Source organism: Hemiscyllium ocellatum, chromosome 7 (assembly GCF_020745735.1).
Source record: "Hemiscyllium ocellatum isolate sHemOce1 chromosome 7, sHemOce1.pat.X.cur, whole genome shotgun sequence".
Classification (NCBI taxonomy): Eukaryota; Metazoa; Chordata; class Chondrichthyes; order Orectolobiformes; family Hemiscylliidae; genus Hemiscyllium; species Hemiscyllium ocellatum.
The window spans coordinates 91,896,586-91,922,652 of NC_083407.1; the positions used below are offsets into that span (position 1 = coordinate 91,896,586).

At 39.4% G+C, this 26,067-nt stretch overlaps 1 protein-coding gene across 1 annotated transcript in view; it reads right to left on the reverse strand.

Moving 5' to 3' along the window:
- Positions 1–3,180: 3,180 nt before the first annotated feature.
- cops8 (COP9 signalosome subunit 8) overlaps positions 3,181–26,067 on the reverse strand; it is a 35,280-nt gene continuing 12,393 nt past the window's right edge. The window contains exons 2-7 of the mRNA XM_060828050.1: positions 25,750–25,820; positions 20,655–20,703; positions 15,987–16,119; positions 10,966–11,073; positions 4,145–4,207; positions 3,181–3,462 (exon numbers count right to left, since the gene is read on the reverse strand). Coding sequence (XP_060684033.1) covers positions 3,383–3,462; positions 4,145–4,207; positions 10,966–11,073; positions 15,987–16,119; positions 20,655–20,703; positions 25,750–25,820 — 504 coding nt within the window. The 3' untranslated portion in view covers positions 3,181–3,382. The remainder of the gene's footprint in view (positions 3,463–4,144; positions 4,208–10,965; positions 11,074–15,986; positions 16,120–20,654; positions 20,704–25,749; positions 25,821–26,067) is intronic.

The window sequence follows — 26,067 nt, forward strand, 5'->3', positions numbered from 1 at the left end:
CAGTCTAAATTATTGACATAAATCACAAAAAGTAAAGGGATTCAATGCTAAGGCTGCAGAACCCCACTGAACACAGCTTTCCAGTCAGAAAAATGCTTGTTTTATTCTTACGATTACATGTACTCTTTGCTTTCTGCCACTGAACTAATTTTAGACTTAATGGACTATTTTCCTTTGATTCATGTGTTTTTAAAACTTACTGACTAATCACATGGGACCGTGTCAAAGTTCTTGGTAAAATCCATGCAGACTACATCTAATATCGGTGTTGAGTGTTAATTTCTGAAAGGAAGCAATAAGTTAATCAGATACAATCCACCCTTTCGGATTATATGCCAAATGCCCTTTGGGGAGCACAGTGGCTCAGTGGTTAGCACAGCACCAGAGTCTCAGGTTCAATCCCAGCCTTGGTCAACTGTCTGTGTAAAGTTTACACATTCCCCCCGTGTCCGCGTGGGTTTCCTCCGGCTTCCTCCCACAGTTCAAAGATGAGCAGGCCAGGTGAATTGGCTATGCTAAATTGCCCTTAGTGTTAGGTGCATCAGTCAGAGGGAAATGGGTCTGGGTGAGTTAATCTTCGGAGGGTCAGGTGTGGACTGGTTGGGTCGAAGGGCCTGTTTCCACACTGTAGGTTATCTAATCTAATTGATAATCAACGGTCACAAAACCTTTTTCAATAATTTGTCCAATGTCATTTTGAGTGTAGATTTGTCACAAGTGCTGACATTCCTCACCTTAATGTAGACAAATTATTAAACTGGTTCCCTAGCCCCACACCACACACAATTTGAAAGTAAAGTTACAACAATGCTCCCGAGATGTTTTAATGGTTCTTACTATAGAATCACAGATGATACAGCACAGATTTTATTTTGGATTTTCATTGATTTTATTTGCCAAAGATATTCTGTAAATATATGAATGGCAAAAGAATGACTTGTGGCTCCCAGATGTCTGAAAGGTCCTAGGGAACCTTTGTTGCTGAACAAAGACCTTAGACTGCAGGCTCATAGTTCCTTGAAAATAGAGTCGCAGATAGATAGGATAGTGAAGGTGACGTTTGGTATGCTTTCCTTCATTGGTCAGTGCATTGAATACAGGAGTTGGGAGGTCGTGTTGTGGCTGTCCAGGATGTTGGTTAGGCCACCTTTGGAATATTGTGTGCAATTCTGATCTCTTTCCTATCGGAAGGATGTTGTGAAACTTGAAAAGGTTCAGAACAGACTTATGAGGATGTTGCCAGGGTTGGAGGATGAGAGATATAGGGAGAGGCTGAATAAGCTGGGGTTGTTTTCTCTAGAGCGAAGGCTAAGGGGTGACCTCAGTTTTATAAAATCATGAGGGGCATGGATAGGACAAATAGACAAAGTCTTTTCCCTAGGGTCGGGGAGTCCAGAACTGGAGGGCATAGGTTTAGGGCGAGAGGGTAAAGATATAAAAGGGACCCAACGAACAACATCTTCATGCAGAGCGTGGTGTGTGTATAGAATGAGCTGTCAGAGGAAGTGGTGCAGGCTGGTACAATTACAGCATCTGGATGGATCTGTGAATAGGAAGGTTATAGAGGGATATGGGCCAAGTGCAGGCAAATGGGACTAGATTAGGTTTGGATATGTGGTCAGCATGGACAAGTTGGACTGAAAGGTCTGCTTCCGTGACTATGACTTATAGACTAAAATGTTGGGGTTTCAGGGAGTGTAGTTTTTGCAGCTCTCCATGTGGGTGAAGGACTGGTATAATGTTGCCCAGCACACTGAACAGTGCACAGTGACTGATGTGTATAACAATATAGCCCCTAATTCTTTTTGAATATACAATAACAGCCCCACCTCTTTAGCAAAACAACATATAAATCTCACCAGGAAGTTCCTAATTCAGATATAGAATGCAATGGTTTACTTGCCATGTCTACTGCATTGTCAAACTCACTCCATTCTTCCAGGGTATAGATGACTTGGTTTCCGGGTTCCATTATCTGGTTTTTATTGTCATCCTCTTTTGTTTAAACCGTCCAAACGCCTCCAACGACATCAATGGTGCCCTAATTCATTCTAAACTGGGAGCGGAGTGTTCATTGCTACAGCATTTTTGTATAATTCACAGATTTGGGGCTTGTTGTTCACAATCCAGTGCTCTCAATGGAGAATATGACCTTGTCTCCTCTAACATTATCCAATGAGAGTTCATTAAGCTGAAACAGTAATTCTGTTTCTCTCACCACAAGAAGATGCCTAACCTGAATGCTTCCAGCATTCTCGATTTTATTTCAGATTTTGAACGCCTGCAGTACCTTGCTTTTGTTTCAATCACATCTCTTACACATTTTGAAGTAACATTTCAATACTACCTCCCTTTCTTAAGATTTAAGCTTCATTTACGCACACACAACCTATTGCTAATCACAAAACGGACCCAGCACCACAAGAACGATTCATCTTGTGCCATTCCCAGCCTTCTCCCTGCAGCCTTGCTTTTTCTTCCTTTTCAGATAACAATTCTATTCCCTTCCTGAATACTTTGACTCAACCTGCCTCCAGCAGACTCTCAGGAAGTACATTCCTGATTCTAACCACTCATTTCATTAAAATGTTTTTTACCCATGTCCTCTTCGCTTCGGACGCCAATTAGCTTAAAACCGTGGCCCGTTCTCTGTCCTGTCACCAGTAAGAGCTTTCACATTCGCAAATTTGAACACCGTTAAAGAATCTCCTCCAAATCTTTTCTCGTCTAAAGAAAATAATCCCTGTTTCTTTAATCTAAGTACACAAATTAAGTTTCACAACTCTTCTAGCATTCCCATGAATCATTTCTGCATTCCCTTTAACGCCTTCACAAAAGATATAAATCAGAACTCAACTCTCGATTTTTTTCCCCGAACTTAAGGCCCACTTCATTAGTGTTCAGGGAAACATATTACCCCGAAACCAATGCTAACAGCCACAGAAAAGACAACCCTTAAGAATTACTATTGTACATTGCTAAAAGCTCAAACTGCCTGAAGAAAGGAAGCTAACAAAAGATCCTGTGCACAGCTGCGTTATGCAGACTTATGTTTGCTTATGAATAAACAGTCCAAAATCACTGGATAAACTCAAAGCAAAGCAGGATGTTTTAGGATCCATAATGTGGGTGGAATTTAGTTGACTTTTCCTAAGGTCAGTGAGAGTAAAATAAAAATGCTTTGTGAAAAATACTAGAAGTCCCTGGAGAGGGTTTTCTTTTTAATTTAGTGACATTGATATTTACACGAACATTCAAGAACAGCTTTTAAAGTCTCCTTTTAGTCAAGACAGCAAAATTCCGCTGGTCTCTGTCATTCGCAGAATAAGAAACTGACAGCCTGAGTTTGGTCTCTCTCTCTCTCTCACTTGGTGGTAGTTTGTCAGTTCTCAAGGAAGGCCACGTAGTCAGTCAGTCTGGCCAACTGTTGTTCATTAGGAATCTGTGGTACTGGGGGAGGCTCTGTAAAAATTACAAAGAGAAAAGCAAATGAATCACCTTACACATTGTAAATCGTAATATTTGCATCAATGTGTGGTTTAAATTAATGCATTAGGCCACTTCTTTCTCCCCCAGGTGTTCAGCTTAAATAGTCCAAGCTCACAGAGCAGCAGATGCTCAGGATAAATGGGAAAAGGCAAATCAAGCACAACAAAGTTCCTTTGACTTCCATGTTGGTTGTCATTTGTTTTGCTTTATCCTGGGGGAAAAGTATCCCGACGCAATCATTAATTTAATTACACGTGCAAAACATCTGGTCAACTGCACTCACACGGATGCAGAAAGAAAATCTATCAACACAATTAAAACCATTTGATAGAAGGCTACTTTCAAAAGTTGCACTACAGTCACTATGTAAACTGGAGACAGTGGCTTTCTCATTGGATTTCTTTACAGCCAACCCATGAAATGTGACTCCAGGAAGCAAGGCAAACAAAAAAAATGCTGTTTGGAGATGCAATCAGATGCAGATGGAACTTAAAAGGCTTTTTAAGCTAAACCAGACGATTTCTGTCAAAGCTTGCTTTAGGGGAAAATGATTTACATGCAAAGTCGAAAGAAATCTTTCCGTTCGCTGCAAGGTGAGTTTTTTTACACTGCAACATGCTTTTTTAAAAAAAGGTTGAGCAACAGCACCACCTACCTGCCTTTTTGGGTACAACCATTCGAGTGGATGGATCTGCCTGCCACCCCTGTTCTAATACAGCTGCAAGTAGAATAGAAGGGAAACTAGATTGAACACTGGACAGATGGAAAAATACCATAAAAAAGGACATTTTTATAAGCAACTGTATTGTGTTTTAAACGTCTCAAACATATAATTTAGTTTCAGTTGTTCCTACATGTTATAGGAAAAGAAAGAGGGGCTTTGGAAAGGATGCAAAGGAGGTTTACCAGGTCGCTGCCTGGACTGGAGGGATTGTCTTTCGAAGAGAGATTGACTAAGTTCGGACTTTTCTCTCTGAAGAGAAGGAAGAACAGAGGTGACCTGATCAAGGTATACAAGGTAATGAGAGGCTTGGATAGAGTCAATAGCCAGAGACTTTTCCCCAGGGCAGGATTGACTGACATGAGGGGTCATCATTTTAAGGTATTAGCAGGAAGATATAGAGGAGACATCAGAGGTTCTTTACGCAGACAGCTGTGAATGCATGGAATGCATTGTCAGCAGTGGTGGTGGAAGCAGAGTCATTAGGGACATTTAAGCAACTGCTGGACATGCACAAGGACTGCAGTGAGTTGAGGGGTGCGTAGGTTAGGTTATTTTATTTTAGATTAGAAATAATCCTCGGCATAACATCGTGGGCCGAAGGGCCTGTTCTGCTTTGTACTTTCCTATGTTCTATTATACACAGAACAATTATAACATAGGAGACAGCCATTTAGTGTCTTGAGTCCATGAAGACTCTGCAAGTGAATAAAGATTTAGCATAACATTGTCACTTTTATACTTACTATGTTTCTATTAGCAAATCTAAAGATCCTGAAATGTTTCAACAAGTGGCAGGGGGTTGGGGATTTGCAATATGCAGTTTCCTTCAAGTTTGAAACACAACCAATTAAAGCTTTCTTTTTGGTCCAGAAACCTTTTCATCCATACTACCAAAGTCCCTTTAATCTTCAGGTTTCAGTTTTGTTTATAAGCCCACTTTATCAAATATCTTTTGAAAGTCCAGACTCTCAATATCAATGAGACCACCCTTAATATAACTCTCCTGCCAACTAGGTTTCCATGCTTCCATTAGTTCACTGGAGACTAACACACGTAATGTTCCTCTAGTAACGCTAACGGGTAAATACTGACTTGAGGACTGTTTTCAAATAGCACCCACACAAAGCAAGTGGTCCAATGGAAATCAAATCCTGGACTATCAGCAGTATTATGCAGCAGGTTCCTAGAGAAATGGATACCTTGCTCAGAAAAACGACTACTAATAAACCATTTTGCTCAGCTGCAGGGCTCCTCACTTAGATCGCTGGAGGGGGAACATAAGTGAAGCTCTGGAGAAGACTGGCAATGATTTCTATGCAATCCTTCTCGGCTTGGCTGCATAAGAACTTTCCTTGCATTGACAACCAGGGAGGAGAGTAGAAGCAGAGAGAATGGATGAAGGGGAAGCCCAGGGAATTCAAGCAGGCAAGAGTGGAAGGGGGAAGAGAGTGGGAGGGGTGGGAGCAGAGGGCAGAGAGAGAAGGGAGTTTATGAGATAGGGAACAAGGAAAGGCAATCCATCTGAATGAGAAGCTAAGATTTATAAAAGCAAATGCAGAATAAAATCTGGAGTTTTGCAATTGCATAATCTGATAATAGCCTAAGGTAAAGGATTACATGGTTTCAACATCATAAACAGTACTGATGAATTGTAACAAGAAATCACAATTCCTGTAATTAAGCCTGAAAATTATGTTGTATTACGAGTAAATGAGCAATTCCCATACATTTAAAATTAATAGCTTTTAAAACATCTATAAGCGCTAAATGGTCACAGCTCAACAAAATCTAAATTCTGATGTTGAATAATTTAATTAACACTGCCTAATTTCCAGACCCTCATGTTCCCCTGCATGGACATGACATACTGTTTGCACCAACACTTGATGTAATGCCACATTTGGCCTGAGGTACTGTAATTTTTATAAAAGTCTCAAACTCTATAAACCCAGAGACCATTTATCTGGCACAGCTTGCCTTTATGCCTCACAATCTAGCTCACAGTACACTACTTCACAATTAGTTTGCAGAGTTGAAAATCCACAAACCACGGAACAGTTACCTTATAATTACATACACGAGTTGAAAACCAGCTCCAATCTACACCTAAACAATTATCTTGAAAAGAAACTGAACTATAACTTGATTTTAACTCAAGTAAGTTGCGTGATGCTAGTGAAGTGAGGTAAGTGCTGAAATTAGTGAATTTGGTGCAGGGATGAGGAGGGGGTGCTCTGGCATTTTATAAAAAGAAACGCAGGGTCCAAGAAAGGAATCTAGAAACTACAACACACAGGAGCTGAAGTGTGGAGATATTCAGTCGGTGTCCCAGTTAAGGAGGTAGTGGTCTAGAAATTCCAAGGCTCAGGTAATGGCCCAGCGGTAAGAGTTCAAATCCCACCACAACTGTCTAATGGCTACCATGAAACATCGCCAATTTTTATGAAAATATATCCTGATTCCCTGATGATCTTTCGGTAAGGAAATCTACCAGCCTTTCCTGGACAGACCACATTCGACTTCAGGCCCACAGAATTTTGGCTGACTCCTAAATGGCCTTTGAATGAACCTAAAAGGCCACTCTGTAGTATCAAACTGCCACAAGGCCTAAGAAAAGGGAATGAAAAGACATCAAACTCAGCTATATTGACCTTGCAGAGTCCTCCTTACCAAATCTGGGGAGATTTGTCAGACATGTCCAACAGGTTAGTAAAACAACTACCTGACCTTGTGAATTATGATTTTGAGAGTGAGACTATGTTTCAGAATTCACCATCCCTGGGTATATCTGGTTCCACTGGCAGAGGTAAAAACAATGACTGCAGATGCTGGAAACCAGATTCTGGATCAGTGGTGGTTCCACTGGCAGGACAGGTTCATTCGAGATGGTGCCACAACAATATACAGTCAGGAGAGTTACTCTGGGACTCCTGAACAATGCCGTGAGGATTCTTAGAGTCTGTAGTCATCGGATCAAATAGAGCAAGTAAATCTCCTGCTGGCCGCTTCCTTTGGCTGAGGAATCATACTCCCTGTTGAACACCAGCTGGAAGAAATACTGAGGATATCAAGGGCACAGCATGTACTCTGGGTCAGGACTTGATATTCTTGACATTCTTCATTGCCCATCACTAAGAGTGGCTCTACTGAGAGAGCTGGCTTAGCAGGCTGAGCCCAAAGGACGTAATGGCTAGACTGGGTCTACAGCAGGTGCTGTGGGGAGAATAAGAGGCAAAACCTGCTTGAATTCATCACCACTAATCTATCTGTTGCAGATGCAACTGTGTGATGCAGTAGGATTGATGGGACCACCCTGTGGAAACAAAGTACCACCTGCACATTGAGGATTCCCTTCGTCATGAGGTACGACTTTAATGGGATAAGTTTCAAACTAATCCAGCACCTCAAAATGATGTAACCAGGAGGGAAACATGAAGCATTGGCACCATGATGAAAGTGAAGAAATTCCTCCCTATCATAGTCTTAAAAAGCCAGACCTAATCAATGTTCCCTGGTCACGCTCTATAAAAGCTCTGAGATACAATGAAGTCACCTCTCCTCAAGATTACAGGAAATATAACCCAGTCTCTTCAATCTTTCCTCATAAGATAATTCCATCCCCCAGGGTTCTAGCTGGTGAACCTCCACTGCATTTTCTCTGTTTATTCTTAGATAGAGGGAATGAAAACTAGATGCAACACTTTTGGTTAAGTCTCACCAAATCTCTATACAACTGCACCAAGATGCTTTTATTCCATTATTCAAATCCCATTCTAATAGGAATCAACATATCATTTGCCTTCATGTTAAATTTAAGTAACTCATGAATACAAACACCTGAATCTCATTGAGCATCTCCACATTTCCTGGCCTTTCACCATTTCGGAAACATTCCACATTTCTGTTTTTCCACAGAAGTGAGTAACTTCAGTTATTCCATCTGCTATGCTTGAACCCATTCAATAGCTTGAACCCTCTGTACTCTTCTCATAACTAATATTCCCTCTAATTTTGCTTGCCACCAGCATGGCAGCAACTTCCGGAACCAGAGGTTACAAATGGGCACACCAATCAACGTGCACAGAGCTCCCCAGTGGCTGCTCAACTTACAGTGAACGTTGCCCACATCCAGTTAGGGGTTAGCAACAAGATTACAGTTGGCCCCTACATCCAAATAATTTCTGTAGATTGTGAACAGTTGTGGATTTAGCACTGGCACTTGCAGTACTGCAATTATAACAGTTCACCATCACAAGAATGAGTTATTTGTACTCTGCTTTCTATCTAGATCTATACATATACATTTTTCCCAATTCCATATGCTCTGTGGAACCTCATTGAAAGCTTTCTGAAAATGCAAATACTTACAACGATGGTCACCCTCTATCAAGGGCCACAGGTAACACCCTCAAAAAAAAAGTCTAATGAATTTGTTAACCATGATATCCCTTTCATAAATCCACATTTACTCTGCCCAATTTTAGCATTCTTTTCAAAATAAATGCCCAGTATTCGCATCCTTTATAATATAAAGTCTAACATTCTCCATCATCCTCCTTTCTTAAATAGCAGAGTTAAAATTACTTTCCAATCCAGAGAAAGCATTCTCTTGAAGCTGTGGAATGTTGAAAGGTAACCACTGATGCATCCACACTCTCCTTATCTCACTATATAACTCTACATTCAAAATAGCTCAATCTCTACTAGTTCCCCAATGTACCTCTCCAGAAACCCATCTCATACAGGTCAGCATTTCACCTCCACAGCATTTGTGCTAATTTGTTTACCCCAGTGCACAAGTAAATTTAAGTCACCTATTACCACTCTATTAGCCAGACCACTTGCATGTCAAATTTTCTGATTTATACCATATCCAACATTATCACTGTAGTTTGGTGGCCTTTAATTAATAACTTTTTTTTGCTAATGTTACAAGTACTCAGGTAGTGTACCTTTAACACTTTGTTTTAGCATTCTTTATTCTGATCTCATTTTAGCTTTCTACTTTTCTACTCCCTTTTACCAATTTTGATTTGCCTTGTATCTGAGCCCCCTCTCAAGTTACCAACCCCCTGTGAATCTAGTTTTAGCCTGCTTCATCAGTACTAGCAAACCTCCCTGGAAAGATGTTTGTTGCAGTCAGGCTGAGATACATCCATCCATTTTGCTGAGGTCTGACCCATCCCAGAACAGATTCATTTGTCTCAGAAATCTGACTCGTCCCTTGGTATACCATTGCTTTAGCTATGGGTTCAACCACTCAATTCTCTTTATTCCAATAATACTCATCAACACTTGGGAATGGAAATAACCCAAAGATTCTGCTTCAGAGGTCCTGCCTTTCAATCTTTAAAAAATATTTAAATGGGACGAGTGCAGGAGATTGGGATTAGTGCACCACTCGTGGTAGCCATTGTCAATGCAGACTCAATGTGCATGTTTTGTGCTGTTTGAATCTATGGAGCTGTTTTATAGCCCTCATCACTCCTACTTTCCAAATTGTTGGAACCGACGAAAACTACAAACTCTGATTCTCCTGGACAGCCTTGTAGTTACCAATTCCCTTTCTACCTCCATGTTCCTGGGCTGCAATGGGACCACCTCTTTGAAGAAACAATCCATCAGTTCTCAGCCTTGCAGGTACACTGTCGTCACTGCTCAAGCTCCTGAAATCGGTGACAATTCCTGCACATGTAGCAATGAGGCAATTCAAAGAAGTTTCACCTGGCTAATTCCAGAATGCAAAGGTTGCCTTATCAAGAATAGTTAAGCATATCATGTGTATATTTATTGGAGTTAGTTTATTAAAACAGATAAGATATTAGGGGGTTTGACATGGTAGGTGCTTCAAGGGTGTTTCTCATGAGGGGATCGAGAACGAGGGGACTTATTTTAAAATAAGAGATTGCTCCCTTTAGAGCAGAGTTGTAGAAGAGTTCTTCTCTCAGGAGATTATTAGATTTTGGAATTCCTTTCTACAAAGAGCAGCAGAGTTTGAGTCAATATAGATATTCAAGGTTGAGTTAGTCAGATTTTTGACCAACAAGTCAGTCAAAGGTTGTGCAGGAAGGCAGAAAAGTGGAGTTGTGGCCACAATCAGATCAGCCATGACCTTACTGAACAGGGGAGGAGGCTCAATGGGTCAAATAGTCCGATGTGTATTTATGATGATCATAATATGATTTAATTATATCCTTAACAGAAAATTACATTGGTAAACAATTTATATTAAGTAAACATTGTTAATACAAAACATCTGGAGCTCAAATGTTTACACTTCAAATAATTTAAAACACTGAACCTATTACACGATATTTAGGGAGACAGTCCAGACACCGCTGCCTCACAGTGCCAGGGACCTGGGTTCAATTCCCGCCTCAGGCGACTGACTGTGTGGAGTTTGCACGTTCTCCCCATGTCTGCGTGGGTTTCCTCCGGGTGCTCCAGTTTCCTCCCACAGTCCAAAGATGTGCAGGTCAGGTGAATTGGCCATTCTAAATTGCCCGTAGTGTTAGGTAAGGGGTAAATGTAGGGATATGGGTGGGTTGCGCTTCGGCGGGTCGATGTGGACTTGTTGGGCCGAAGGGCCTGTTTCCACACTGTAAGTAATCTAATTAAAAAAAGTAATCTAATCTAATCTAATATGCCACAGTTCTTATAAAACTGTAGTTCGCAATAAGCTGCAAATCCATAATAACCAATACAAAACACATGGTTTACTTGGTAATCTGAGATACTAACAAAAACACTACCTTTAACAGCATCTTCCACAGGAAGTCCCACAAAAGCAGCAAGATCGTCAGCACTAATTGATGTGTACGCTTGGGCAACAAGACCAAAGGCACGTCGTCTTGTAGCATCTTCAAAAATAAAATTGATTGAACAGTTGTGAAACTTGCATAATTAGCTTCAATCTGGACTGCCCACCTTTAAAAAAAAATCCTATGAATGTAAAACACCAAAGAAATGTTACGCAACGTCATAACGCAACTTATCCACTCAAGTGAAAAATACTTAGGAAGACTTTGAAAGGAGTGACTGATTCTTTCGTTCCATTATCAACACAATGTCCAGAGGTAGACTCTGTGTTCGTCCCATTGCTGATCAACAGAATGAACAGATCCATCTGAAAACAATAGTTCTTTCTTTTTTAAAAGAAATTCATTCATGGCACGTTCAAATTACTGGGTAGACTAGTGTTTATTGCACATTTCTAATTAGCCTAGGGCAAGTGGCAATGAGCTCTATTCATGAGCCACTGTAGTCCCTGGGGCATGGGTGCACCCACAATGCTGATGTTGACCGACAATGAAGGCAAACTGTCTGTTCCAACCTCAGGATAATGAGACACTTGCAGGGAAACTTTCAGATGGTGCTGTTCAAGGATCTGCTGCCCGTGTCTTTCCAGGTGATAAAGACTGTGGGTTTGGAAAGTGCCGTCAACTACTGCCAACATTAGTATACTTAAATGTCACATGAGAAAATGAACAACTATCTAACATATCTCAAAGGCTTCTCTCACAATAGCATTTGCACGAAATGCATGCAAACTTACACGTAGTATGCAAGCGACCTGCATCTCTCAAATAAAAACTTTAGTACTGTACTATTGTAATTTAGCCTTTACGTACATTTACAACGGCAGAGCTCTTGTGGTGCAGTGGTAATGCCCGCACCTGAGCCAGGAGACTCAGGTTCAAGTCCTATCTGCTTTAGAGGAGTGTAATAACATGTCTGAACAGATTAGTTAGAAAATACCTTTTAATTTATAATGCAGCTTTAAATTAGGGTATATTCAACATTAAAGATTTACAGAGTGGACAGGAGTTTGCAGAAACATGTCTCTGGTCAACATAGCTAACTGATTTAAAAATATGGATGTCTTTTTCCTAACAAAGCTTTTCTGTTGGAATCAACAGAATAAAACTAAACATGAGGTACAACTCTTCAGTGTTACAAATCGAATCATTCTTTTGAAAGAGTTGAATTTTTAAAGAAATAATAGTTGGGTTAGATGAACAACAAAATGAGTTTAAAGATTAAATCTACTTTTGTTTGGGGATGCTAACAGCTTATGTAGCTGAATACTAAAGCTTTTGTTTCCTCAAGTATAGAAAATCAGCACAGATCAGGTATTGTCATTTTTGGGACACAGTTGAGAGGACACAAAACAAAAGGTTTGACTTTTAGCTGTTCTCATACCTTCGCCAAAGCACATTTCATTTTTTTTTAAAACAGTTAAACTTCCAATATTGCTTAGGTTGTGCTATCAAACAAACATGGGCTTGAATTTATATAATGCCATTCATATTCTCAGGACCTAAGCAGTTTACAGCCAATAAAGTACTTTTTAACAGTAAACATGGCAGCCAATTTGCACACAGCACTCTCCCACAACCAGAACTATGATGTTGATCAGATAATCTATGTTTTCTTGACATAGAGGGAGGTAAACAATGATCAGGACACAACGGTTAACTCCCTCACTCTTCCTTGAGCTAGTTGAACTTTTTTGATGCTACAGGATCTTTAACGTCTTTTGTTTTTAATCTGCTGTGATTTAATAGACTTTAAATAGGACACTTCCCACAGTGAAATACTCCCTCAGCCCTGGACTGATGAATTCATCTTGAATTAATATGCCCAAAGAGGTCAGTGAAGGTGCTGTATTAGTTTCTTTGGCGTGAGTGACATGAGCAAGGCCACATTTATTATCTCAGGCCTGAGGTGGTGGTGACTTGTGCAACAAACTGTCAAAATTGGAAGTATGGACCTGAAACAGGACTCAAATTGTTGCACTACCCTGTTTAAACTAAAACCTATACTCCTGTGATAACCTTTGACTGCTTGATGCATACTTGTGCACTCCATAAAACATGTCAATCCTTGACATAGACTCTAGGTCAAACACACACTAGAGCAGACATATTCAGTCTGGTTGCATTATGAAATTCCACAATACCCAAATTATGTTGGCAGCTGGACCTGAATTATACAGAGAAGAAAACCTGGGGACAATCAGGCTATATACAAGTTTAAAACAAATTGAAAACGAAGTGAATCATCAAGCCAGTTCCACATTGCAATGTCACAATTTTTAACACCTATCACTAACCAACCAGACACGCATGGAAATAAACCTTGAAACAATTTTGAAAAATAAAATTTTCTGGGGAATTTCTCTCCACTCTCAAAAGTGATCCAAAATGATATTGATCCAAGACCACTCAACATACAAGCCATAAAGTCAATGGAACTTGTACAGTTAACAGCATCCTGAGATTTTGACAAAACACGACACTCTCCTCAAACAAGAAGAAGGTAAAACACCTAGGGGATAAGGCAGTGTCTGACCACACCCACAAGTACAGGCAACTGCTTGCTGTCTGGAAATGCTCACGTGCACAAATCCATACCCAATGCAACATGACATAAAGGCTGCATTGCATGTGTGTTGGGATGAAGTGCAAAATTGAGTGAGGGGAATGATGATTGTGGTGGGGAAATGGCAACGGGGGAGGGATAATGCGATGGATTTTTAAACCAAACACAAATTTAAGCAGCGCACAACATGGAGTCACTAAACACAGACAAATAGGTCATGATTTTCAACAGGTAGTGTAAGACATTTATGTGCGTGTTGAGTTTACATGTTTGACTTACATGTCCCCAACGGCTGAAAAACTACACTGGATGATCAAAATCTCACAAGGAAGGGAGCAAACAAATCAATTAAATAACAAGGGGTGGAAAATCAGCATGAGTAAGTTTTTTTTGGTACTTTACTTGCAGCACATCATGCTGTCAGCTGCTGGAGATGTAACCAGAGTGTGAGTAAACATTATGCAGAGATATGGAAATCATTCATAACTGCTAGAGTATATTTAGTCACTTCAGATTGCATTTAAAGTATTAGAAAAAAAATGATGGAATTTCCTCAAAAACCCCTGACTAAGCTAATACAACACTAAGCAGAACAAACACATGGTTTACTTTAAGGGCAAAGAGGGAGTGTGTAGGAGGGTGGCCGGGGCAGGGGAAGTGGGAGATGATGAGAGAATGAATTACGTAACTGCAACAAAAGCCCATATACCTACCAGTTGTGATACAGAATGACTAACAGTTTAGTCTCATTAACTCTAGGGATTAAGAATAAAATGCAGCTAGCATTTCCCTTGGAAGATCTATTAAATGCTAATTGATAGCATCAAATGATAGACCGATAGGCCAGACAAATATTTCTCATTGTGTATTACTACACAAACCTCTACAGCATTTGCCTATATTGATCATTCAGACCTTCAGTTCCATTTGAAAGCACAGCAAGCCCATTCCCAGCAATGCATCAGCCACTCTCCAACACACCACACCCACCCGTACAGCTTATCAGCCATTCTACAGCACATCATACCCACTCCCAGCAGTGGATCACTCACTCCGCAGCACACAGAACTCCCCACCAGCATGTGATCGCCTCCATAACAAGTCCACCTCAAGCAATGTTGGATCCATCTCGCATTTTACAGAGGAATAAATGAGCAGCACCACTTCGTATATAGAAAACTCTGAAATTCTAACAGGACTAGACAGGTTCCCGAGAGTGGGGGAGTCCAGGGCAAGAGGTCACAGCTAAAGATTCAGGATAGGGCAATTTCAGTCAGAGATGAGGAGAAATGTCTTCACCCAGAGTGTGAGCCAGTGGAATTTGCTACCAAAGCACTCTCTTTACATGCTTTCCCTGCTCTTCCCCCCCCTCCCCTCCCCTCCCCCCCCCCCCCCCCCCCAACCACCACCACCACCAAAATCAGGATGGTCTTGGGTGTCTTTACATTTTCCTGGGGAAAAGACCTAAACCAAACCCATTGACCATCACCTGCCCCCACCTTGCTGAGTTCGCCCTAACTTTGAACAATCTCTTCTTCAATTCTTGTCTTTTTCCACATATCAAACATGTGGCCATGGGTACTGGTGTGGACCCCAGTTATGGTCGAATGGATACGTGAAATCCTCCCCACAACTCTTTCTTTGGTACATCAACGACACATCGGTGCTGCTTCCCTCTCTCATACAGATCACCAGAACCTGCAGTTCTTGTGTTAACTTTAAGAGCCCAAAATATTGCATGATTTCAAGGAAGAGTTGGATAGAGCACTTAGGACTAAAGGGATCAATGCATATGGGGGAATAACAGGAGTTGATTATTGAGTTGGATGATCATCCATGATAGTAATGAATGGCAACAGGCTCAAAGGGCCAAATGGCCTTCTCCTACTCTGCATTTATCCAGTCCACATCACACACAAAAGCTACTCTACGTTATAGGTCCACTAACAGTACAAAATGAAGTCATTCCACAAACTGCCAAGAATCACCTATGGCTCAACAAAACATTGAGCAGCTATTTTCTTTTTTGGTTCCACAAAACCAGAAATGCAAAAATAAAACTACAGTCTGTTCTGATATAACATGGTAGTTTTGTTCCCGCATGGCGTAATAGCAGCATCATTTAAACCAAGGGAACCGGCATAGCTAAGACAAGTAAGGAAAGTTTACGTTCTACAAATAGTGGCCTAAATTCTTCAATCGCTTTGTTGCCACTTCGCATTGAAGAAATGTGTGTTATAGCAGAACCAGCTGTTTCAAAGTTCAGTTTATAGACTTCATATTCTCTATCCTTCCTCAGTGGAATGACCAATTCCTCCTTTCTTAAATTTCTCATCTCCTAGTCCTTGCTGAAAACACTTTAATTCTGAAGCAATGATAACGATCTTACCTCTCAATTCCTCCATGATAGGCTGGATGGTGTCAGACCATTGATGAGAGCTTATGACAGTGTAAATGCCAGGAAAATCCCTTTGCCAAATACGCTGTCCCACAGACCAAATTGCACCAAGTTCAGGATTAGCCTGCAATGTAAGCAAAGGACAAAAATAAATACCAAGGTGACATATCGTGGAGTGCTTTGTTTGCGATATGTGGGAAAATAAGTTGGCCTGAAACCTTGTCAAGTTGAGAAGGCATTTGAGATTGACAGTATTGCATGAAACCACTCCACAAGCTGACAGTTTATGAAATAGCAGGTACTGTGCTGACCAACGTTAGGGATGAATTAAAATGACCACATTTTGTACTTAAATGCCTCTCACCAATTCAGGAAGGATATTTTGAAAGTACAATGATTCTAAGCTAATGCTCCATTAGAAATTATTGGAAAATTCGCCATTGCAGCTTATCAGTAGAACATGGGTTATTGCAACAGATAATTCTTTCTGGCATCCTACAGTGGCTCAGATAGCTACAGAAAATAACTGATGCTTGAAGTCAGACCTGAGTTCTGTCCATTAGACTTGATTTTTGTCAGAAGGCAGTTAGCATCAATTAAGAAATTCCGTGGTTTGCTGCAGAAACCATCCCAGAATGGTAGGATCTTTGTTCTTCAGGTCTGGGGGATAGTTGCTGGAGCCATCCCTTTAATCACCGATGTAATTTAGATTGACCACAGGGACGGTCAAGTATTAAGCATTAAGATAGATGGTTTAATAGGCTTGACAAGGATCTCTGGGACTTTAGATATGAGCATATGAATTAGGAGTAGGAGTAAACTTCCTTAATCTTGTATTCTAATCCTCTGACAATAAAGACTAACATACCATTAACTTGCCTTTCTAATTGCTTGGTGTTCCCGTATGCTGTGTGTTCCCTATAGATAAAGTCTCCCTGAAAGCCAACATCTACAAACTGCATACCTTTTAAAAGATATTGCAGTTTTCCACTGTATTTAAAGAAATTATAAATAGAACAAATCAGACTGGGTAGTCTCTAGTGGGGTACCAAATGAAAAACCTCTTACTTCCACATTATAATCCATGTACAACCTTGTTGTCCACTCACTTAATGTCTATATTCTTTTGTGGCCTCTGTGTCCTCATTGTGGCCAACATTTCTACCTAGTTTTGCATCGCCAGCAATATTTCAAGACTTTATTCTCTGCCTCTTTCCATAATAACTTAGATACTTCTTTAGGTTACATGTATTAGACGAACATTGACTTTGGAACCAAAACAAAATCCAAACTCTTTCTTCTTACAACTTGCTCATTATTGAACCCAATTTTGCCTTGGAACCAGCATTCTCATTCATTGAATAGCAGACCATTGATGAGGATTCTTCAATTCCTCACATCTGTGTATGTCAATATTCATTATCAAGGCTATCACCTCAGTGGTGCATGGAATTCCACCCTGTAATATGGTAACACTACCATGAAAGAACAACAGACAGAACCCTGTTCAAACTTAAAAATTGAGACTGTAGAGCAGACAACTGTGTAGCAGCTAGGAATTCAAAATAAACAACAGCTACATGAGAGATTCAAAGAAGGTCTGAAAGCAAACTAGCCACATGCCCAAGATTAAACTTGCAAATAGAGAAAAACTTAGCAATGTGACCACAGTTGGAAAATGAAGTGGTAAAATAGATCAATAACAAATACATTATTTTTCTCTCAGGTCGATCAGAACCTTAGCCCTGAGAGAAGAAAAAAATAATTAGGTGTTGCAAATTTCAAAGCTAGCAGTGAATGGTGGCAACATGAAACAGAAGACAAAGATTTCACAGCATTTCCTAACGCAACCCAATGGCTTTGCACATTTCATCAATATTCGATTATAAATTGCTAAGAGTTAGAGATTAGCCTGTATCGGAAACATGAATAAATTGCTGTCAATATTGTCATCCCAGCCAAACCATGACGAACTTTTGTCATCAAATAACATCAGTGAAGACAACAAGCCAGTAACAATAGATTTAATATTGCACAATCATACACATCCTATGAACAAAGACAAACCAATGGTGATGTTCAAGATGGAAACTACGTAGAAGAGCAATTATCTGAAGAAGTGCATGCTCAGAGTGGCATGGTGGCTCAGTAATTAGCACTGCTGCCTCACAGTGGCAAGAACCTGGGGTCAATGCCAGCTTTGGGCGAATGGTTGACATTTCATGTTCTCGCCTGGTCTGCATGTGTTTCCATCAGGTGCTCAGATTTCCTCCCACATTCCAAAGATATGCAGGTTAGGTGGATTGGCTGTGTTAAATTGTCTTGTAGTACTTAAATTGCTGCAATACATTTTCTTTGTTGATAAAATTACCTTAATTACTCTGTTACTAGTTTATATGTTATCATTTATTTTGGATATATTAAGTTTGCTTTTCATTGAGAAAAATACTTTTTTCTGCATTCAATATCATTGTCATTTCCACATGGCCCATATTGCACCTCTTTCTCCCTTTAAAGGATCCATATTTATCTTACCTAGTCTAATTTTTATATATTAGCAAATATTCTTACAAACCATTTGTATATTCTTGCCAATTTACTCTATATTCTACTTTTTCACTATTTTTCAAGGAAATTGATTCATAAATGATTGAACTGAAAACAAAATTTGACATCAAAATATTAAAATTCAGATAGTACTATTCCAGGATGTGAGTACTGGCTAAACTAAAACACAGAGGAGTCTATAGTGTGACAGAAGTGAAGGTTTGCCTTTTTCCCCCCCCAACACCTTTGGAGATGAGAGTGAGAGAACAACAGGGGCACCCCAAGATCCAGATGCGCTGAGTAGTGGGGAACCAATGGTCTAGAAGTATTGGAGATCATTCACGTAAAGAGCTCCAGAAATGTGTTGGACCAGAAAGGACATTGTGGACATGCAGAATCACACGAGGCAGAAAACAGCAGAAGAATGTGAATGCACTGGGGAAGATCACTGATACAGAGAACTCACCGTCTGTGAGCATGGTATAGGCCCTTCAGAAATTTGGAATGAGTAGGGATCCTGGGATCTATGAGCACAGAGGGGGAATCCTAGGCATGGATGTAATGATGATATAATTCCAGCACCTGACAGGATCAGTTGGCATATTCTGAACATAAACCTTCCGTATGGCGTAACCAAGTTTGTGACGTCAGTGGTAGAAGCAGTAAGTTGTGTTTGGATTGAGTAGAGACAGCTCAGGAATTATTCCATGATACACTATATCAAAATCACACCTACAGAATAAAGATTTTAACAATGAAATACAAGGATTGACTCTTTAGAACTCACTGCTGCAGAAGGATGTGGAGGCCAAGCCATTGAGTGCATCTGAGACAGAGAAAGATAGGTTCTTGACTAGCAGATCAAGGGTTACCAGGAGGCAGGAAAACAGTTGAGAAACACATCAACCATGGTCAAGTGGCAGAGTAGGTTCGATGGACTGAATGGCCTCTTTCTGCTCCTTTATTTTATGATCTTATGACTCCTCAGCTTAAAGTGTTTTCATGAAAACTCATCTGTATCATGGCTAGGTACCACATCGAGACTATATATCAACTTTAAGGTGATGCCACAGATATTAAGGCTCCATGATGCTTTGCTTCCTCACAAATGCCTTCACTGTGCCACAAGCTGCCGGGAGCCCCGCATACTAGAGTATTCCTCCCACCATTACTAGCCCTTTTCTCCCATTACTTTTCATTATTGTGCGACAATGGACTGTGGTCAAAATTATTTTAAAATATTCGAGTGACTTAGTTAGTTCAGATATTGCATGGCTTGCACATTTTAGATGTTTTACTCTGAAATGATTGAATATGAAATTTGAGTAAATGAAACACCAACTGGGGGAAATAAAAAGAGATGGGATGGAAAATACAGGAATAAATAGAATGTTAACTGCATAGTAACATTCTGTGTAATGTTTCAAGCAAAACATAAATGCACTTTCAAGCTAAATTAATGTTGTAACTTGACACAATCCAATTGATTGGACTGATCCAATCTTAGAATCTAAGGTTAAACCTTAGGTTTAACATGTCGCAAAGGCAACTTTGTTCTGGTTGAAATGAGACATTATATAGAAGTTGATACAATCCCACAGGGGTTATATTATAGAACTATTAATTCAGATGATTGGACTACTGAGAAAAAAAGCACAAATTGAAATCCCACCACATAGCCAGGGATTTGAAATTCAATTAATGAAATAAAACTGGAACAAAAAAATCTAGTATCAGTACTGTTGTCCAACTATGATTGTTATAAAAACCCAATTGATTCGCTCATGTATTTTTAGGAAAATCTGATGTCCTTACCTCATCTGGGCAAACTGTGCCTTCAGTTGTACAGTAATGTGGCTAATTCACAATTAACCTCTGAAATGTCCAATAAGTCATTCAGTTGTATTCAACATGGTGGCTCATCACTACTTCCTCAATGCAATTAGGCATGGGCAATAAATACCCTTATCAGAAAAACCCACATCTCCCAAATGGATAAAATAATCTATTACCATTCTTTTCAACACTTGCAACACCCAATTTAACACTCAACATCTCATGCTTCCGAAGGAAACAATGTAGAAAGCAACGTTCTTAAAACTATTTACTCACAGTTTTGATAGCTTGAGGTATCCTCTTCCAGAGGTACCGTGCAGTATTCCTGCAATAATTAATGGAAATAATTTCTTTAATGACTGAAATTCTTACATCCAAAGATTATCTAATTATCTAAATAAAGCCGTAGTTGTTTCATTTTGGTTTAAGAGCCATTTCAGATTCAGAAGCAAAATGAGATTAGCAGCAGGAAACAAAAACTGAAGACTATGCATGCATTGTGAATCATGTACCTCTGCTCTGAGCCCAAGACCACTATAAAGTAGTTTTACAGGGGCATACAGCTGCTTTTAAATGGATTCATTCAAGCAAACGGATGAAATTTCTGGACAAAGAGCTGGAATTCATGTATCAGTGGTGAAAAGCCAATGACTAACAGAGCCTTGCAGACTTTATTTTTAGAGAATTTCCGAGAGTATAAAAATACTTTGAATTCACAGAAAGCAACCATATTCTCTAAAAATATTGAAGCACATCAAGTATACGGTCAGATTGGCAAATACTAGGCTATTACCCTTGGAGAATGTAAACGAGACTGGATAGGTGGAGAGGGGTCTGGACAGAGTAGATAAGGAGAAACCGCTCCCACTGGTGTAAGGGTCAACAGCAATGGAACACTTTTTAAATGACAAAAGCAACAATAGAAAAATCTTTTTTACATAATGGATGTTTAGAACCAGGAATACAGTGCCTTGAGAATTTGAAGACGACATATTCAACTGAAGCATTCAAAAGAAAGTTCACTTTCTGAAGGAAAAAAACCTACAGGGCTACATAGAAGGGGCAAGCGAGTGGGTCCAATTGAATTACCCTTGCAGACATTTCGTTCCTCATTTCTTTTGATCCGGTTTGTCACAAAAATGCACAGAATCCATAGGGGAATTAGATGGAGTGCAGTAGAGCTGGGGGAAAGAGTCAAGACATGCCTCCTTTTGTATTGTGAGCTGCCATGCAGCAAGCTACAAAGTCCAGTCTGAATGTTTAAGTGGGGAAGTAGATGAATAGGTGACCGGTTGACTGAGCGAGATCAGTGCGGCCGCAGGAGTGGATTAGGCTGAGAAGACTGGCTTAAATGGGAAATGGGGCATTAACGGTGGTTGTGTCAGTGAGGTTGGGCAGACCAGCAGCTGCAGAAATAGTATCAAGAATGAACAGCCAAAGGCTAGACAAACAAAAATCTGGAATGCAGACCAAATTGAATTGGGTGAAACATTTCTTGAGGCAAACACAGCAGCGAAAGGGTTTGGAGGCAGATGCAGATTATGCTCGAATGATACAAAAGAAATATTCACAGACAGCCTCACATGTGATCAATACTTGGAGAAGTGAGGCCACGTAAGATTGTAAGGTTAAGTGAATATAGGCTGTGAAGTTTACATGAAAGAGAGGTAAAGTAATAGGGCAGACAGCAAAGAGAAAATGGCAAGCTGAGAACGGTGCTTAAAATCACCAAATTCAGAGGCTGAGGGCGGGAGAAACGAAGATAACTTGTTGAGTCAACAGAGATGGCATCTAGCCGAGATTTCAAAACCCCTGAAAGCTGAGAATTAGTTGCAGATCTGAATTTTACCTTTCTGTATTAGAATCAACATTATCCCTTTATATACAGCAGACCAACAAGGTAACGGAGTGTTCTGAACCAATAGCAGAATACGTTAACAATACAGACGGAACCCATCCAAACCATAGTATCCATGCAAGCATTCAGCAAGACAACTCACTTGCCTTTACCCCTGACCTTCCCCAACAAACCTACCAATGTGTTTTCATATTCAGATGTTTATATAATTAATCACTATTTCAAGGTAAGTTCCAAGCAGCTTCATGTTATAAATGGAGTTTATGCGGTATAACATTTCAGTGGCCTTAATTGTGCATCAATCAGGAGAGTGGCCTCCATGAGATTTAAAGTTTACTTTCAAATTAATTGAAGTGTGAACACAACTTATGGTGACAGATAAAATATTAAAATGCAGATGTTTTCTGTCTCTATGGGGGTGTATGTGCAAATTTCCCCAAAGCTTCAGATGAAGAACAGATTTCCCAAAAGCTTCACGTGTAAATATTTATTTGTGCAGACTGTTCTGCACCGACAAAGCATTATTTTCCAGAACACAGAATGAACCTAAATCAAAGGTTCCCACCTAGTTCTCTCAGTTCCAAGGCATCCCCATTAGGATTCAGACTGAGGACAGTTTTACTGAATGTCCATATTCAAAAATACAAGAGAACAATAAATTTATTTCTCCATTTGGCATTCCAGCATAGTTTTATTTTGCTGGCAGCTATTTAATATGGACATAACCTCAGCACAAATTAGTGAACTGTAAAATGGAAACAGTCCATCAAAACATAGGCAAGAGAGGTTACTGATGGAGTTTCATGACTTATTATCTTTTGAGAGATCAAAGTTACCTTAGGGGTTTCCAGATTTATCTATGCCAGTTCACAATCCTGTAGCCTTTTTAAACATTATACAATTGTGGAACATTTTTGAAAATCTACCGCTTGAAAAATGGTATTGCAAGAACCAATATTATTATTATTGCTAATTAAATTCTCATGCCTTTTAGCCAGGTTGTATAATGGAAGCCTGGAACAGGTTCAACATCAAATCATTACCTAATAGACACGAAATGTCAATGAATCTTAAATGCAGTTGGCTAATCTTGAGGGGTCAGGGAAGGAACTAAAAAAAACAGAAAGGAGTACAGCTTGGTCAGGATTAAGGAAATAATATGGGGAAGAAACTTACTGTTCCAAAAAAAAAGCTTGATCTTGCATAAGTGCAAAGTAGCATTCACTTGGGACTATTTGTCTAATTTGATTAAAAAGAATATGTAGCACAGCCACTGAAAGATTCCTCCAATATAATACTTTAGAAGAGAAAGGGTGAAAAGTCAAAATCTCTGGCTATGGGATAGTACCGCTCTCCCTCATAGAGAAAATTTTAATAGAAGTCCGACTCTCCCAAATGATCAGCACTATCAATAACAGCCAGCTGAATTACATAATGATTTTACTCTTAAAATGTTAATGGGTTTTTTGTAGCCAGGAATACCAAAGAAGTGTACATAGAACAGAACACTATATCTGAATGTTTTAACAAGCCAAGGGGATCTCTGATAATATCTAGCCAATTGCATAATAGACAATTGCAGTTGCCTATACACTTTTGCCCTACAAACAGCAACATTTTCACAGTCTCCTTGAAATAATAATTAACAATATGTTATGAAGGCGTAAAAGTGTACTGTACCTTTGAGAGAATGAAGGACTTGGCAAGCACACCAAGTGCTGGAAACTTTACAATGTAACATTTGGTTCAGAACAGATAGCACTGATGAGTTGCTATGAGACAAAACAAATTTGAATTCAGCCAATCAGTTTAAATTATACCCCCCCAAAAAAAAACCCAGATTGTAATTAAGTTTTAATTTAGTATATTGACAATCTTAAAAGCCAATGATACTTTGGGGGTATAAGACCGGGGAAAACGGAACAGTTGAGAGGAGAACCTCCAAGCCACCAGCATGTAAAAAGACTGCCTGAAATATAGCTCTCTTAAAGGTACCTTTATCAATCAGTAACCTGTGAAGCAGAATCCCCAAGAAGAAAAGACAGGAATATAGAGAAGAACTGAAAGCTGCCTGGTTTTGAGATAAGCAGCTTTGTTGTTTAAATCTTAATCGGTATTTTTATCAGACCAGTATTGTAGAGGGACAAGTAAAAGATATGTTAGAGGAAGGAGTTGTAAATAGTTGTTAGTTAATTATTCTCTTATACTTGAAGAAATAAAGTTGTTAATTTTTACTTCAAATAGTTCTGGACTCTCGAATTTTCACAGGTTACTACACAGAATAAATCTTTTCTGTTGCTGGGTTAAATTAAGCATGGGGGTTTACACCCAGTCGTAACAGTTAGCTTTTAACATATAACTACAACTATAAACAAACTTTGCAAATCACATGCTGGACTCACAAGTCATTCACTTTACATCCAACACCAATAATTGATGCTATCATCAGCAATTAAAAAGACTGAAAAATTGAGCATTGGAAAGACCAATACTGAAAATCAAGTGTAATTCCTTTTTATGAAGTCAGGAGCTAAAATTTGACATACCTGAAAATTCCAATCTGGCTTTTGGCACTGGACACCAATTACAAACATGCAGGGCTGACTATTAATTCTATATACTTTCAAAATTATGCAAGTTCAAAATCCAAACAATAATATTCTTGGAATTTTGTGGTGCCAGGGTGCTAAGTATTATTGATGCAGTTTTAATTTTACCTTTAAACATCTCTTAATACAATTACTTGCCTTTGGAATGGATCACAATTGTGTCATTAGGCACAATAATGTCTGCTTACATTAGGCATCAACAAAATCCTGCAGCTACAAAGAAATGAAAGTTTGCAAGTTTGGGTGGAGAACCTGTGTGTATTTGTTATAATAACTTTAATAAAGTAAAATCTGGCACACAGAAAAAAATTGAAATCCAAAATATTAGGATAGCTGAACCAATGGGTAATAAGAGCAGTTTTAAAGCCGAACAATTACTGCAGTCTAAGAGATGGCTCATCATCACCTTCTCAAAGGTTATTGGGAATGGGCAACAAATGCTGGCCTAATCAGTGACACTCACATCCCAAGAGATTTTATTTTTAAATGGCACTAGATTTATTTCCAGTATCAACATGAACATGATACAGAGAAACATTCCACTAAGAATCATAAATGTTAATGATGATCATTATGCTGTTCCCACCTCAAACAGTCACAACTAAATGACCTGTTAACCATCAGCATTTTTGAGTTTGTTTGCTGGTAATATCATTGTGCCATATAACACTAGATATAAGGACTGATTGGTGAATTTCACACACCAAATTTAAAAAGAGGAAGTTTACAATTCCCAGTTAAATACAATGTGCAATTAGACATAACACAAAATCTTTTCACTATTCACCATATTTTATTGAAACCTTAGTGGAACCAAATCTTGCTCAAGCATTTACTCCCAGTGGATATACATAAATAAGTTATACAGATTTGCCATGTTATTACCTCTTCACTCCATACTCACATATCATTGTGTAGGAGATATAAAGCAAGCAGTTGACCATAAACTTGCGGTGTTGCTATCCCACCAGGAGCCTGCAAATTCAAGATAGAATGCATGTTAGCTCAACACAGAAGTTTTAAAATCTAATATGGAATGGCTAATTAAAATGAAGCTCACCAGTTCAGAGGTGCTGCAGTTTATGTTGTCAAGGCTGATCAAGTCTCTCAATCATTCTAACTCAGTTTCCCCGACACTCTAGTTAAACAATACTTCGCCAAATATGCAAGGCAAAACAAAATTACTTATCTATGAACACATTTTATACAGTATTTGCTCCTT